Source organism: Syngnathus floridae, chromosome 3 (genome assembly GCF_059516105.1).
Source record: "Syngnathus floridae isolate MCC-2025c chromosome 3, RoL_Sflo_1.0, whole genome shotgun sequence".
Lineage (NCBI taxonomy): Eukaryota > Metazoa > Chordata > Actinopteri > Syngnathiformes > Syngnathidae > Syngnathus > Syngnathus floridae.
Genome location: NC_142415.1, coordinates 11,404,040 through 11,422,157, shown reverse-complemented (window position 1 = coordinate 11,422,157; position 18,118 = coordinate 11,404,040). Strand labels below are relative to the sequence as shown.

The 18,118-nt window shown below is 39.4% G+C and overlaps 1 protein-coding gene across 1 annotated transcript in view; it reads left to right on the top strand.

Annotated features, from left to right (window-relative positions):
- The window catches only part of pde3b (phosphodiesterase 3B), a 34,537-nt gene that overhangs the window by 4,772 nt on the left and 11,647 nt on the right, over window positions 1–18,118 (top strand). The window contains exons 2-3 of the mRNA XM_088370223.1: window positions 16,899–16,949; window positions 17,259–17,507. Coding sequence (XP_088226349.1) covers window positions 16,899–16,949; window positions 17,259–17,507 — 300 coding nt within the window. The remainder of the gene's footprint in view (window positions 1–16,898; window positions 16,950–17,258; window positions 17,508–18,118) is intronic.

Here is an 18,118-nt window from a genome sequence, read left to right as displayed (position 1 = left end):
TTCATTCTTACAAACCTTCGGTGAATAATGACAAGACATTGTACATTGTTCTCCCACTGTCCAATAATTACACTTAAATCTGTCAAAAAACACTTAACAGTATTTCCCGGACTATAAATCGCTCTGGAGTACAAGTCACACCAGCCATAAAATGTATAATAAAGAAGAAAAAAAATATATCTATATATAAGTCGCAATGGAGTACAAGTCGCGTTTTTGAGGACTTTATTTGACAAAATCCAACACCAAGAACAGACATGAATTGGCAACAACAGGCTAAACGATACGGTATGCTAACGTTACATAAACAAACGAGGAACTGAGAATGTGCCTGACGTAACAGATTAACAGTTATTCAAATAACTATAACATAAATAACACATTTATCAAACCATTCGTGTCACTCAGAATCATTAAATCCATCGAAAGGTCAGACTCATCGTCAGTTGCGGTTCCAATTATCCCACAGGCCGATATAGCTATATATAAACTATATAACTATGTATAAACGACATATCAAATAATTATAACATGAAAAGCATAGTCATGTGGTGTCATTTTTACTGCGGTGAATGACTTGGAAGGCACAATAAACAAACGCTCAACACAATCAGTTGCGCCTTAAATTAAGCAACAGAATAAGCTTATGGTCACTTCCTAGTTGGCAACTCTAGGCCGACCTTGATGTGTATCACACACAAGAAGAATAGATCATAAATGTTGAACATTTACCAGTTACAGCCCGAACTGTTTTCCGAGCAGACAGGGGAAGAAAAATCATTAACATATAGCAGATCACCGATAATTAGTCAGGATAATCTTTTAGAGATATCTGATAATTGGGCATTTGCTGATTTTGATCGGAAGAGGAGGCAACTCGTATTTGTTTGAGATTTTGACGCAGCTTGTTTGGTCCAAATTATTAGGCATGCAGCTAGGAAACAAGTCATTTTACAGTTTTAGTAATATTAAGTTGAAAACACAACTAAACATTTATGTGCTGTCAATAGATTATATTTAATTATCAGATTAGGTTCTTATGCGCTGCAGTATTCTTTTATGACGGTGTTGAAAGTGACGTCGGTGCTATTATAGACACCGCGAAATACCGTATAACCACAACGCTAACCAACATAGTTTTTACCCCAGTTAGGACACTGACAAATTGACAGTTTATTTCAGAGCTACGAATTGCTTCCCTCACTTGTAATTACGTACAGTACGTACTCTGAAACAATTGCTCTCCAACAATAAAAATGAAAATCTAAGCAAAGTTTGATTTGTTTTCATGCTGCTGTAGTTATTTTTGATTATTTTTTAACAAGCTAGTTTTTATTACAATTAGGTAAAAACAATAATTCACCATAGTTCACTGGTGTAAAGAATAATCTGCCTACAATTAAATATAATGTTTCTCCCTCAAATAATAACATACAAGTATTAAAATATTGTGTAATTATCATGAAAAAGAAGTGGCACTGGTGTTCTCTAAAAAACACAAACAACATCAGTGGCCGGCCCCGCTTGCGATGCAGTGTTGAATTCACAGAAGGCCCCGTTATTGTGTGCAAGAGGGCAGGCGGGGGTAAGTAATGCACTTAACCAAACCCCCTCCCCAACGAGAAGAAGCAAGCTTGGCTGGGCTGTGGAGGGAAACGCCAGAAGGGGGGACATTGCTGAAAACACGCAGCGGCTCTCGGCTGTCACGTTCACTTGCTGTAAAGCCATGCGGAATGATATAACATTGACGTCACGGCTCGGTGACGTACCAGCGGCTGATTAAAATGAAGACTAGAAAAAAAATGCGGAGTCGTATTAATCATCCTGTAGAATATAGTTTGCACCCTGTAGAAGGGAGGCGAAACCCCGCAGTGCTCTATCTTCACACTAATACCATAAAAAGACAGTATTGTAGCTTTTGCTTTGCTTTTGAGTGTCATTTTATCTAGAATGAAGGTTTAAAAAAAAATGCTCGTTGATTATGTGGGGAAGTGTTTCTCTACTAGTTATATAATTTTAATTTCTCAGTCAGGATCATGAAGCTCCTAAGCCAGAAGGAATACGTGTAAACTAGAATGGATTTGAGTGGAGATTTTTTTTTTTTTAATGTAAAATGTTCTATAGTTGTGCAAGTACGGCATTACGCGTATTATCTAACGGTCTCTTTATCGTACCCGTAACCTTGTGTCTGTGATGACGCTTTTTAATGTGTTTATTGATCTTATCAGCTGTCCACTGTTCGCTAAACATTCTCGAATGTAAGTAGAGCTGTTTTTACTTTCCCATTTTATAGTAGATGGGGCATTGCACCGCTATGATTTCCAAGTAAAAGTATCTTATGGAAGACAGTCTAATCTTTCTCGGAAGTTGTATGACACAGGGCCACTTTAACAAATTAACAATTTAAAACAATCTTTTCATTGTATTTTGCTTCCTACAATGGAGTATTTTATGTTGCTTATCCCGTTTGTCTTAAAGTACTACTTAAATAGATTTTGTCAGGTGACGTCAACATTTGTTACAAGTCTCCATAGAGAAAATAACCTCGGTTTTAGTATGCCCTAGGTTTTGAAGGTTTTGTTTTCCCAGATTGTAACCAGTTTTCATACAAACGCTTATGTCTATTGTGTTGTACTTCAGTTGAATCATAACCAAGTTCCACTGAATATATTTAAATATCAAAGGTCCAAGCGTCCTTAGGATATGTAAGGTCATATTTTGGATTGCATTCCAAGTGAATGAGTCCATGTGAGCTGCAGTGTTGTGGCTCTTGTGTAACACTTGCACTATGAAGACCAAGATGTTCTAATTCCTTGCTAAACAATCCTTAATGGACACTGACCCAGGTACCGTTGCAAACAGTAGAACATTCTGTGTATAAGACATCAGAAGCTGAATCAACATTTGTGATTTATGCCTCTGTTTAATGAGTATGTGTGCGTATTTTAAAATAATCTGCACTGACTGGAGAGTTTACTCAGAAAATTTGATCACGCTTTGATGAGATCGCGAAGCTGCCATTTGAAAGTGTTATGTGTCGTGAGGTGGCATGTTTGGAGCGAAACAGGATGCAATGACTGCATTGTCAGCTTGCCGGCGTGAGTGCAAACAGATGAGGAAATGCTGGAGCGGGTACTCCAAAACTCACGTTGCCCTGGTAACGGTTTGCGTCATGATCACCAGCAATTAGCTTGCAGCTCTTTAGTTTTCATGATAGGTCTAGCAGAGGCCGGCCCTAATGACCCCGGTGTCTGAGGAGGTGCTGTCAGAACAGCTTTCACAGCATATTCATAGAGGCGTTAATGTTGTTACTTCATTTATGTACTTGTACTCGTTAATCACGCTCATAAATTGCTCTCAATTTCAAGCTCTTTTAGCTTCAGCCTTTTAGCCTTGGTACTGCAGAACAGCGTGTCCTCCATGTAAAACCTTTGACCTCATCTACTGTACGTGCTTGATTTCTTTTTTTTAATGATGTCAAAAGCTCATTCCTGCATTACTTTGTGCTTTGTTGAGACACTAATTGTTGGCTTGGCGAGAGGAATGCAGCACTATCAACATCCAGTTTTTTTTTTTTTTTTTGCCTGTCTTGAAAGCCTGTTCCCACTATTTTAAAATCAAATGACAGATAAGTGAAGACGTTGTGTTCCCAGAGCAGTACATGCAGGCATTAAATGACTTTTTTAAAGCTTGTAAAGGCACAAATATGGTCCCTACAATGGAAACTGTTCCGGTGGCTCAGCTTTAGAGGTCGTTGAACCTTGCATGTGCTGAATGTTTGCTCAATCCAGTGACAGGGAAAAGGGAAAGAGAATGTTTAAGTGACAGTGGGAGTCCATGCTTGAATGGAAGAATGTAGTAAATGTTTTTTTTCCCAATTTACTGCCTCTTAATAGTCTCCAGATGACCTAACTGATATAAGACATGGGTTTCTGTTGATCATTTCAAGGAAGAGACAAGACAGATCATTGTCATTTTAATTTTCTATGCCATCTCTCGTGCCACTTTGGCTTACATTCTAACCATTACAAAGCACATTTTCACCAACAACCGCCCAGACTTTTCTTTCACCCCCCTGCTCTGGTTCTCATTTTCTTTTCTGTCTTCCTCTGTGTGCCTCTTTTGAAAACGGTGTCAGCGCCGCAGCTTTTACACCAAAAGGCTGTTGCTAAGTGACGGTTGACGTCAGCCGCAGCTACAGAGGAGGGCTTGTGTGTGTTTAGCAGCTGAGGGCAGATCCCTCTGAAAAGGGCAAAAACTGTGAAGCGCTATTAGTCAGTGCTATGAAAACCCCAACTTTCGTCCAGCAGAATCGCCATATCCCATAACTGCAATATTTCAAACTCTGAGTAATGTGTAAAAATAAAGTTGAATGGTAAAGTTTAAAAAGGATAATGAAAAAAGTGCTTGTCCCCACCCCTTCTTTTTCACATTTAATTTAGTCTATCACTGTCTCAGCTCAGGCACCACTCACCCCCCCTGTGCACAACTACACACAGAACCTCAAATGCCCCCCCCCCCCTTACGCATACACATGCACACATTGCTTCTGCACTTAATGTGATGGATAATGTTTTGATTGGATTTGTGTGTGGCGAAGGAAGACTTAGCTAAGTTATCTCCCCCATCCGGCTGAGTTTACTCTCCAGCTGTCCGCCGTTGTTCACCTGTGTCTTTGCCAACCCCCACCAAGTATAACCTCCCCTCTCATCGACGAGTAAAACGCCATTGCTCAGACGATTTCTTATTGTTGAGTTATGAGCAAAAAATGTGAGTTACTAGCCCTAGCTATGTTGGCAGCAAACATCACAACAAGCAGCAGCTTTATGCTAAAGCACAATGAAAGACGCCATAGACAACCTGATAAAACTAGCATTGATGTTCCAGAAATTATAAGATAAGATTGAACATTATTGATCCCGCGATGGGCAAATTTGCTTGTTTCAGCAGCCCAGCATTGGAAAAAAGAAAACAATAGGAGAACAGTAATAGAATAAGTAAACAAGAATACACCATCAAAGAAATCACAGATATCCATAATGATAATTCTGTATACAGCATACACAATATGCATATATGAGGGGAGGTATGAGCATGAGGGAGCTGTGGTAACAAGTTGCCTACTGTGGCACTACTTGCAAAAAAAAAAAAAAAGAACTCATAAAGTTTTAAACAACTATATTTCAGCACAAACGGTAGCAACAATTGTGACCCGGTATAGCAGAATGAGTCAAAGTGACCCATCTGTTAGAAGTTAAGTTTTATCATAATCAAAAGAAAATTATCTCAACTTTCCAATGATAATCCAATCAACAACTGCGCTATGCTAGTTACATTTGTTAGGCTAAGATAAGAAGGTCAACGTTGTCTGCAAATTCCATGTGTGTGGATTGCAAAAAAAAACAAAAGACCATGGATGCTGGTACATTGTGTTGTGGTTGATAATGTAAAAGTGATCATTCTGACGTCAAAGAACCCATTACATTTGCGTTGAGGATAAGCGATTGTCACAGAACGTATTAAACGATTGTAGTAAGTCAAGTACCACTGCATGACTACTCACTGCCAAAAGTGCGCCACCAGTCTTTTTAAAAACAGTTTGCCTTTCACCTTTGAATGTTTCAATCTTGTTTGCAGTGCACTGCTGTTTTGTGACCTTGGCTTGCCTATATCGGCACTGAACTTGTATGCAAGGATCGAGTGGATAAATCATGGGCTTGAGATCACATATGAGCAGCAGGCAGCATGACACAGCTTCACAGATACTGAGGATTTGGCACAGGGTGCTGGGCTACTGACCACAAAAGTTGGCCTGGCATACACATGAATCAAAGGATGCATTACATTACTTGCAGGGTGGACATATGGAGGGTCTAATGTTAGAGTCACTTCCGCACAAGATGCTACGTCATACAAAACCTCAGAGCAATAATTGCAGCCGTACATGAAGTCAGACAATATGTTGTAGAACAGAGGTCCCCAACCAGCGGGCCGCGGACCAGTACCGGTCCGTGGGTTATTCAGTACCGGGCCGCACAGAAAAAAAAGTATAGATGATCAATTAATTCAGGTCAAGACGCTCGTCCTGGTCACGTAACATGTTTCCCCAGTCGAGACCGCAAAGCTACAAAGCAGATGGTGAGTTTTATTTTTATGCGTTCTTTTATTATAAATGTATTATTTGTTTATATATTTATACAAAGGCCGGTTCGTGAAAATATTGTCTGACATGTAACCGGTCCGTGGCGCAGAAAAAGTTGGGAACCACTGTTCTAGAAGACAATAGTCTACCTCACACAACTTCAATTCAGGTCTGTTGGTGAAAATTGGGCATTTAATTGACAAAAGTAGCAACGTGTAGTAAAGAAGGTATGCAAAGTACCTTTGCTCTCCTTGACTCCGATCAGTAAACCTATCTCCTATCTATATATTTATTATTGTTGCAGGTGAACGTAACTTTATTCAACATCACTTGAGTCTCCTCCATCCTTTCTTAAACTGAAACTTTTATTTTCCTCACCCAAAAATCCTCCTAACCTGGTTGTCCAGTATCACCGACTCCAGTGTTTCCAGCTTGTGTCTGTACAATGCACAAACAGCAGTCAGAATCACTGGCTTGTGCTCGAGGCATGTTAAGAAGCTGGAGCGATTCTGACCTTTACCTCTGCGAGCCAACCCAGGCCCACTCACTGTGATTGGGAGGGGAGGACAGGACTGCCTGAAACATGGCCTTTGTTGCTACGGAGTACATTACCAGATTCACAGGGATGAAATCAGTCCTTTCAGCCATAAAGTTGTTGTCAGAAATCTACCGTGACTCTCAGGGCTGCTGCACTCATTTTTACCTTCAAAGTGACAAATTTCAATGTATGCCAGTTTGGAAATTAAGTGCATTGCATGCATGAGAAATCAAAAGCTTCTTCGTTCACTTGCTTGTAAATGATTTACTTAATTACTGTTGCAGTCTCTCTCTCTTTCGTGCTATCTCTCGCTTCCACTTCCCTGTTAACTCCTCCTCTCAAGGCTCGCCTCTGATGGATGGCGTTTGTGTTCGCATGCTTGTTATTGGCCAGAGCTTCGGGGCTCAGGGCTTGTGTTTATGAGAGGAGCATGCACTGATTCCACGATAAAACCAGATGTTCCCTTACAAGGCTTTGAGTCCCTGATCTCGCGCTCATGTCCATATCAGGTATAACCTTCCTGTTGCTCTAATGCCCCCCCCCTGCAGAGATCCAAAGTGCCTCACGTAGAACAAGAAACCTTGTAAAAAGCACAACCTTTCCTTTTGTCAGTGCAGAGGTTTGACAGTGTTGTTTTTTTGTGATAATATTCTTACTTACGCTTGAATCCCCCTCCCCCAACCCTAGTTGACGTCACAGAATTGGTGTCTACCCATTTTTCACTCAAATTCATCATGGAATGAAGCACAGAAAGGGTTACTTGCACGATTCAGAAAATCTGTCTGGTCTGAGGCGGTCCTGGCACTGTTTCAATAGAAAACATTTGCAGTGAGATCACCTTTGTCCCCTGGCATGGATGGAGTCTTTGATAAACACTACATTTAAAAGCATTAGTGGAATTTGGCTAATTCTAAACGTAGAGATGAATACGATACATGTGTATTGTACACGGTGTTTTTATGACTTGATGGTCAGCGGCTCTTTTCTGCTCGCTTAAAACCAAGTGTGCAGTACTGTTACTTGCCGCATCACTAAAAAAACAAAACACTGACCTCTCTTAACCAATCAGATCTCAGTCATTATGACCGTCCTCGGCCTGAGTTCTAGCACCAAGTCTGAAGACCTCCTGAGGAATCATTCTATTGTAACCACACGGCCTTAAAAAAGTGTGAAAAGCGACCACAGAGCGGAACCGGGTTTTTTTCAGGGTAGAACCAGTCCAATGCAAAGGGAGGATTCCATTAGGAAATAGCAATTCTGTCTAATGACCAAAGTGAGAGGATGACCATCATGCATTTCACATTTTAATGTTCTTGTGAGTTTAAAAATGTTAAAAATCAAAAGATCAAAAACTCTATCCTAACTTTGGTAGTTATGGTCTTCACTTAACACGTAGGGTTGAAGCCTTTTGGAGTAAGTGCCACCAGTAAAGCCAAAGAAATATAATTGTTGATCATTTGCTTTCCGAGCTAAACCCTTGTGAGTTGTTATATATTTAATACCTGTTGTTTCAAGATTGTAATAATTATTTTTGAATAAACATTTTCCTTTGATAGTGCTGTTTTCTTTCAGCCATATGTCTGCTGCCTTTTCCAGAGGCTTTGCATCCTCCAGCTAAAAACTCAAGCAGACGCGATAGTCATGTAGAGCTGGGAGGTTAAAACAAAATTCGATTTGGAGTGTCGAGTATGAGGAAAATATAAAATTTTCAATAGCGCAAAAAAAAAAAAAAAGAGGGTTATAACCTGCGTTGGACGTTTTTATCTCACCACAATCTCGTTTTTATCAACCAGCTCTACTGGTATGCTATTTTCCCATCAACCCTCAAGGGTTTAGACCAGCACAAAGTGGCCACAAAAATGTCTGACATTGCCCGTAAAAACAATTGAAACAGTTAGTTAATCTGTTGTCCACCTGCTTGCCATTCAATGCAGTTGTTAATATGTATTGTTCGGTGCAGTGCAAAAGTTGAAACTCTGAAGTGTTTTGTGCACCACTTTTTATTCCATGTAAAAATGACATTTTTGCTTAGAAGAATAATTGGAACTGCTCTGCACATGCGTCATGTGTTCCCATCGTGGGTTTGGATGGCCAATCGCTGTGGTCCAGTGTGGCAGAAAGTGTAAGCTCAGAAAAAACTGTCAGCACCTATATATAGGGGCAGAAAATTATATGAGATTTTCCATGTTAACACAATAAAATAGAGAATGTTTACTCAACCGCTGTACCTTTCATTTGACAGTTACATTTGAATGTGTGGCTTTCACTGTAAATTTAATAGGCACAGCCTCAAACAGCTCGTCTAAATAAATCCTCTCTAACTCGGCTATCCTCGAGCTGTTTGTGCGGTTACATTCTTCCATTTCCCTTCAATTTGTAGCTTTCTAGACAGCTCGCAATTCAATTAGCAGAGAAGAGAAACAGACACAAAGATGAACACTCGTATCCCACTCAAATGCATCGTGGCGGTGTATTTACGCTTGGCATAATCCTGCAAGTAGCTTACAATGCCTGTTTTGGCAACACTGAGAGCCGCCTGCGGACTTTTGATGCAGCCTGCAAAAAGTTATGGGCGGTTTGAACATGAAACATACCATTGTGGTAAAAAGTTCATCACTGACGTCTAAGGGCCGACCTTAGTCAGATTGTGGCATTTATGTCGGCCTGTGTGTTGTGCTTGTTGTTCTTGTAAGCCCCGCTGTGTCTGGTAAGTGTGAGTCAATGCTGAACTGAATTTTTGGCCTCTAGCAATGCTGCACAGTTATACTTATCAAATCACAATTTGATTGAAAAAGGCATAACGATGCTGAACTACTTCTTAAACCCACCTGCAGACATGAAGTTGAATTACTTTCTCGCATTGGAAAAGATTTCAACTGGCCTTTAAGGTTTTTTCCCACTGATGAATGCATGTCTTTGCATTTCTGTTTTGTCAAAGTCGACATGTTTTCCAGTTAGGTACCATTTTTATTCTGAGCATATCTGCAAATTTCTGAATCTGAATTTCGACGACGTGTACAGTACAATGCACAGTATGCAGAATTTGACGATTATATCTGTTATTCCAGCAGCTGTCAGACAGAAGCGCATTCAATAATATTCAAATTAAGTTCCAAAGGTCACAAAGTCAGTACGCTCTGAGCTGCCCGTTGGATGGCCATATCTATTTCAAGTTTGAAAACTGTTGCCAGAAAGTTCAGGTGACACCAGACTTGGTAAGAAGTTTGAGTGCAATGACAAATATACTAGTGATTTTTTTTTGCATTTAATTTTGGGTGGTTTTATTAAAAAAGAAAAAAATAAACCTTGTCATCATTTTTAAAAAACTTTTAATAGTTTATCAACGTCAGCTGCACATTCCAAAAGCATGTGTTTTTTAAACTTGTATCCAGACAGCATGTACTGGTGGTCTACACTCATTTAAAGTAGCTTACATGTTCATAACAGATTAAAGTAAACCCACTAATTGAAATATGTTACGTTTAGTGTAGCTGAAAATACACAATCTCAACTAAAAGCAGCCCGAGACACCGATAGCAGAGGCAGGAAAGTTGCACATTGTGATAAAACCCAGGCCCAAAAGTAAGGGGAGTGGGGGTTTCCTCTTGGACGTCTGGTGTCTCATTTCAATACAGTACATGCTTTTAACGGTTAGTCGCAGCCAAGGAAAGATAGCAGGGTATGAATATTGTACAAATGCCACGGCAGTAGTGGCACAGAGTTTAGAAAAATACCGCAAGTCATTTTTTAAAATTCTCTTAACAGCGTGCAAAGTTCATAAATATCTACACTCTCTCTTTTATTGTCACCCTTTTCCTGTCTTTGTTGCAATCCATTACTTATTTGACAATACTGCCATGTTTTTGTGGTTCAGAAATGCAGTACGTGGAACTCCATAACCTGATACAGGGTTGCAGTTTTTCTCGCGCCGCTAGATACGTGGTGTTGAATTACTCGGTGTACAGCAAAGAGTCTCCAACTGGATGTTTTTGAGAGGTTTAAAGTTGCAGGACGTGGCCCCAAAACGTTTATAAATTTTATGAGGTTATCGTTGGAAAGCTTGTTAAAGACAGAAACTGTCAACATATAATAATAACGTGTGACAAGTATAAAAGACGATCTTTATTCCTTTTGGGTATGGCCTTACACGACTTGGATAGACTTGGAATTTTAGAACAAGGGCAGCAAAGATGTGGAACTGCAAACTTGATAGCGAGAATTATTTGGATGCCGATATTATCAGCAGCAGTGTATATTAAACTCATTGGAGCCATTCCAACGAGGACAAATAGCATGTCCAAAGTAATGTTTTGGACGGCTTCTAAAAGTTAACTAAGAAAAGCAAAGGGGTGACACTTACTTATTTTCCCTTGTCAAAGATTTTTCACTGACCTGCCAGGTTACCCTGCAGACACTTGAAGGCCTGTGAACGTCTTATTTATACCAACCTTCAATCATGTTAATTACATATCGATTTCCCTGTGAAGGTGTAAAGATGGAAGAATGGACGACAGTGTCTTCCTGACAATTTTGTGGGTCTATTCATTTGTTCCCTCACATGACATGTAGTCATCGGACTAGGAAATAGGTTGGCACACAAAAAGAATTACCTATGCGCAGAAAAAATACCCAGCAGATTAGCATGGCAGTCATCATAATATGCTGTCATTTGGAGGGTGAAGTCTAGGGTTCATTTCCAGGGCTCTATGACTGGAGAAAAAATACACTTCCTGTTCTTGTTTCCTGTTTGGGGGCTAATGAACATTCATTGGCGTCACACTTTCCAGACAACTGCTTGTAGAGTGCTCTGAACGCTTACGTAGACGATCAGCGAGTTATAAAAAAAATAAAAAGATAACACCAATCCAATCGAGAAGCACTTCCACTTTTATGTTTTTGCAGATTCACTTTAGAAGTCATTCTATATGTTTATGCTGTGTTCAGAACAGAGACAAAGTATCTCTTGTTTCTTAAGTGAATTTTTTTATTGTGGGATACGACCGTCGCTGTGCCACACCACGACAGAAAAGATGAGAAAGAAAAATGCAGGAATTTCATAGAGGGCAACCATAATTTGTGACTATTTACTAATGAAATTATGAGTATTTGGTGGATTGTTAATCCAAAAAAGTTCTCTAAACAATCGATTATCAAAAAACATTTTTGAAAAATTGCATAATCAATAACTTAACTCGATATAATTTTTGCACCGCCACACATTTTATGGATTTTTCTATATTGCATTATCTAAACTTTAGAATTCAGTTTCAAATCTCAGTTTGCACATTTCTTAGCGGAGTTGGCAACTTTTACATGCTATATGTACTGAAACAAACAAAGCCTTATAGGTGTGCTAATCTCTCCAATAAACTGCACTCGTGTACAAATGTTCAAACGTTTTGGGGCCACTTTTCATGGAAAACACTAAATTGCCTGGGTGACCCCACATTTTTGAACGGTAGTGTAACTATCACATATAGCAATGAATTATTTGTACATAGTATATTCATATTTATACCCGATTTATATAATTTTGTAGCACTGTATGTATTTTTTTAACCTCAATTTGAACACAGCAAGTGATTTACACCTTTTCAATGCATTATCATAAGTACGTGAATGAACATCTTGACGTAGACACACCTTTGCTTTTTATGAAGTCTTATCTTTAATTTTTTAAAGTCACTTGTGCTCCTGAAGTTATCCTTGTCATTACTTGTATTCAAAGGAGTGTTTTATTGAGGCTAGAGTATTTATTACATTGGTTGGTTGTAAACTTGAATTGCCTGACATTAACAAACTGAGTTAAGTGTTGCGCATCTACAATTTAACTTTTATGATACATTCCTCATTTGTCATTAAAGAGTGAAGCATTTTTTTTTCCATTTGTGTTGATGTAATACTTGTACACTTATGTGCAGGTGTGCACATAAAAATTTTGGTGTGGTTTTCAGATGAGCACCCGAGGTTATTCGGTCCCTTTTTTTTTAATGATGGTAAATATAAAGATTAACAGCACATCTGGGTATACTAGTCAAGTATGCAATGCTTTCCTTTTGATTTGATTTTGCATGTGTCAGCAGTGCAAGCCAACAAGAAGAGACTTTTCTTTCGTGTTGCCAACCTAAATATATTGTCACTGTAATCAGTGCCTTCTCTGACCGCCCTAGCAACTATTTAAAAAAAAAAAAAAATCACATCAACACCAACTGTGGTCCACATTGTTGTCAACTCCAGGCACTGAGTTGCAATGCCAGACGTGTGGCTGCAATACACTTGAAACGCAAACGCGCAGTGAGGCAATTGAATTTGGCTCACATGTGACTATTTTCAGTCTGCATGTGCACTGCTGCTGCATACTAAACGTTTGGTGACAGACACCTAGATTGCCAATTTAGAATTATTATCTGACACTTTTTTTTTTTAACCTGATTTGACTCCCATCCAGAATTTCAGCACAAAATGTTTTCAACCTTAGGGTCTCATTTTATTGAAATGAATTGAACATTATTTATTAAGATTTGTTTTCCGAATGTTAGAAAACTCGTAGGCAATATGAATACAAATTTATTGAGAATGTGGTGCATAGGCATGGTACTTCCTTCTTTCATAACACCATTGGCCAGCAAGTCAGTGTTTTAGCACTTTGCTTCATGACATGACTCATACTGGCAAGTTCAAGCTACAGCATCTCACACAAGTGAGCACATGGCTCATATTTTTGTAAATATTTCATCGTGTCTTTCCATTGGATAACACAAGAGAAATGACACTAAAATGTAAAGTAGACAGTGTGCAGGTTGTATAACGGTGTCAATTGACTGTCTCCCCCAAATTAACTCAACACAGCCATTATGTGTAAAGTGCAGGCAACAAATGTGAGTGCACTCTTAAGCGAAACTGTCCAAATTAGGCCCGATTAGCCATTTTGCCTATCTAGTCTTGTGTAACTTGTGGAACAAGAAAACACAAAGAGACAAACCGCAGAGCTCTCGTCAGTTTCTATGTTCTCTTCCATATTTTTTTTTTTTGTTCCTTCCTGTGACTGTGCGTGTCTTGGCAGCCGGAGCTCAGTCCTCATTATCAGCGCGGGTCGCCACAGGCTGACGTCAGCATGGGTACCTCCATACAAATGTCCTGCCTGCCATTGATACCTTTTCTCTGGCCCACCCTCCCGGCTCCTGCTCACACACGCTCTAGTTAGCATGTTTTTATCAGTTTGCGCAAGGTCCATTCTCTCACACCACAGTGCTACAGCCTCGCCAATATGACACACAGGTGCAACTAGCCGGCCCTCTTATAGCTTGCTCAAATTTATTGAGTCCTGTTAACAGATATTTACGACTTCTCTCAAGTTGAGTGCTTTCTTTTTTCAATGTCCTACTTTTATGCTCGAAGGCCAGAATGTTTTTGTTGAATTTTTTTGGGTGCTTCCCTCAACGTGCTCCACATTTGATTGTGTTGCTCGAATGCATATATGGGCTTAGTATGTGGTGAGAGGAAGGACATCAATTAGAGCCGTTGACAAGTTTGCTTATGACTTCGGAATGCAAGCATGTCCTTGAACATCAAAATTTGTTTGGTGTGAGAAGTATTGTATTGTTGTTATGCAAGCATGTTGGCATGTGACAACAGCTTAGTTGGCTGTCACCTCATCTATACCATCATGTCATGTTGTCACAACATCACTGAAGAAAATATCTTCGATTCATTGAAAGACAAAATGTTTCTTGTCCTCTTGTTTCTCATAACTTTGGTATTGTGATACCAATGTAGCTGCTTCATTTATGCTACGAGGGACTCCTTCTCTGACTCAAAAAAAAAAAGCATGATCAGTCTAAGGTGCCCTTTTGTCCAATGTCAGCTAAGATGGGCTCCGGTTCACCCAAAATGCTTATAAGGACAAGTCTAAAGCTAGATGGATGGCATATAATTGAAAAGCTCAGTTTAAAATATATTCTTTTTCTGCACTTGCGCTCTGAAATTGTGTTTTCATCACAAACAGCACTTCTTCCCTTGTTGATGTCCTTGGCTTCTCATCTACTGGCTTATTCCAGATCCACTATGTTGCTCCGCAGACAACAACCCTCCTCGGTCCTCTGGCCAAGTGGCCATCTTTCGCCATCTTGTTGTCATGGGTTTTTTTCCCCTCCCACCCTTTAACTGGCCTCTGTCAGGTTGCCATGGCAGTGCTTATTTGCCATATTAAATGTTTGGCAGCAATGTCCAGATTCTGATGAAAAACACCCAACATGCCACTTTGATTAATGAAGCAGCACCTGATTAGAGGAGATGGGATTGTGCCACTCTATGGAACAATCTGGTCTTGTGTTTGTCACATGCAGCAGAAAAAATAATTTTGTATGTTAATTTAATTGTTTTTATTTTTGTCCCATTTGTGTCCAGTTATTTTAGTTTGAGCCCTCTCCTTCATTTTCTTTTTTACACTCTAGCTTACAATTCAAATAAAATCCAAATCATGACATTTTCACGTATTAATTTTGTTCGATCTCATTAAGGCAGTGATTCCCAGTGACACATGAGTATGCTGTACCTGAGAAGTTGTATTTGTCTGAAAATACACATTTATTTACAAAATATAATTTATTTTTGTTGCTGCTCTATCTCAGCTTCTTAGTGACAGGCAGTGCAATTTAGACGCACTAGCTGTCCATGGCTTGAGATCCAATTAATTTACGTGTTAACAAGATGGATGGATGTTTATACAACAGAATAATAGCGTTGCATTCAACAACTACTCATCATTAAGGTCAAGATCATAAATATTTCAGTACTGTGTATATACTTTAGTGAGATTTCTGTTTTGAGAGGTGCCGCGAGATTATTCTCAGATAAAATATGTCAATAAAGGATGGGAAAAAAACACTGCACTAAACGGATAAGCAAACGTGTGTGCCTTGCCCTCTTGTGGCTGGGAGAGGGAAGCTGGATTTCATCTGGTGTTTTGAGCACTTTGAATCTACGTACTTACAGGCCTGCAGTTAAGACAGCGAAACGTTGCTGTAATTTCAGACAATTCGGCACCAACGTCTTTGAAAAAGTGTTTTTTTAAATAATTAAGTTTTCTAGAAAAACTGGAGATGGGTCAGCATCGAATTTAATTAGTCCGGCACAGCTGCTCTTTAAATCAGATATTTTATTTGTCATATATCTTATTTTGCTGTTGCTTGTTGAAACCCTATTACAGACAGTGAGGCACCTGAGAAACATATTTCAAAGGTTTTACTGAATAAATCCCTTGCAGTCAAAGTCAAATTTGATTGAAAACAAATTTGGTTTGAGTGTTACTCAAATTAAATTAACAGGGGTACAATTCACAAATCAATGCTAATGGGAGAGTTTTTGTCCAACTGTACATGCCAGCTGTTTTAGCTGCTATGCTAAATAGTCAACAACAAACTTGGCTATCTGATTAAAAAAAATATTCCAAATTTTTCATTGGTACACATGGAATTGAGAATGAAGTCATTTCAGGGGGTGTTAAAAAGTTATTTGGTTATTGATATAATATCCCAGAATCACTTTTAGTACACGTACACAACTAACTACGTAGTTGAAATTCCATGGTGGAGGACATAAAATGACCTCTAATTCTAGAATGACCCACATATTTTTCTCATCGTCTCATGAAACTTCAGTTTGCATTTCAAAGAAAGAAAGAAAAACCTGATAAGATCATATATTTTGACGACAATGTTTGAGTGTTACATTCCATGAAAATGTCTATGTCTTAAGTCATAATCGAGGCAGAGCAGATTGGGTCATTTGAGGCCCTGCGGTGTTGTGTTACGCAATTCTGACTTTATTTTGTGCTGGAGCGCAAGCGCTGTTTGGTTACCAGCAGATAGCATGGAAATACGTCCGACTGACGTAGTTGCCGTCAGATAAGATCTCTCTGCTTCATTGTAGATGTGGCGCTGTGGTTTCAGTGGTTTACTTTTCTTCCCCAGTCTGCTTTCAGTAAGGCAGCAAGCATTAGCATACCTGCTGTGGGAAGTGAATCATGCTGTGCATCAAATCCACCGTGTAAACTCATACTACACTGTGTATTTAGATAACACAGAGAATGGACTAACAGAAGTGACCTTGCAGGGCCTCTCTGTGAAAATCTCCAATGTAGTCTTTATTTTAGCTTGCAAGGTTTACGCTGCCTGCTGTGAACATATTTCTAAGAATGTTTGTGACTCTCCTTTTCAGATGATCCTTTGGGACTGGGATCTAAAACACTGGTACAAACCACAGTATCAGGTCAGTGTAGTTCTTTGCATATGCAGATACAGTATCAAACATGCTAATTGACCCCTATAACCTTTCTCAAGTCATATTCCTTGGGATTTTTTTTTGTAACGTTGTGACTTTACTTTCTAAATGATTCCCATGAGAGTACATTGTTTTCAAATGAGGCATTTGTGTACAATGATCAATTAAAGTGTAGTGATGGTCACATGCATATTGCACTATGGGACTTGAACTGTGTTAGCTTTTCTTCCAAACACGTATGCATTGTCATAAATCTCTGGCAATGCCTTGACTGTCCTCCCCCTTAATGCATGTCAGGGCGCGGTGAGCGGCAATGGCGTTGACCTGTCAGTCATCAACGAGGCCAGGAACCTGGTGTCAGAACTGTTGATGGATTCGTCCTTGTCGCCCCACGCTGTCTCAACCCTGCATAGTGTCTCCAGCCTCATGGGGACCTTCTCAGGGTCGTGTCGCCCCCGGGTCAACCCTTTCACCCCTTTCCCTGGCTTTTACCCCTGTGACGAGGTGGATGACTCAGTAGAGAGGAGTGAACGCAAAACCATTAAGGTGGGTATACGCATTAGGAAAATTAATTTGCAAAAGTCGAATGGCTTTCAGTTGAGCGCACATCTAAGCCGTGGCAGAACAATTCTAAATACTTTATTTTTATTTTGACAAAATCATTTCCTGGATTACCTCCCCCTTGACCTCAGTTCAGGTGAACTGTTAAACAAAAACAATCACGCAAAATATGTTTATCCGGATCTTGCTAATGCGCAGCCTCACCAGTTTTGTAGAAATTGCCAATTTTTAGGGTTTTTTTTCCCCAATATTTAGTTTTTGCATAGTCCTCCTGCAGGTAAATATATAATACAGTATAACCCAACCCAGTGGTTTGCAAACATTTTATACCAAGTGCCACCTGAAAATAAGACTTAGCAAGTAGCGCCATCATGACCAGCATTAGAATACAGAAGCTCAGTAGATCTAAATGTTCTTCAAAAATGAGGTTTTTATCCTTAAAAGTATATTTAAATATATTTCATTTGTAAGCGCTGTTTGCCAAGTCACATTCCTTGATGCATTTGGCAAATAAAAGTTCTGATCAAGATTCTGATCAATATTATTGTGAGCTTCTGTCACGGTACGCAGTTTGAACTTAGGCACTGCTCCTTAAC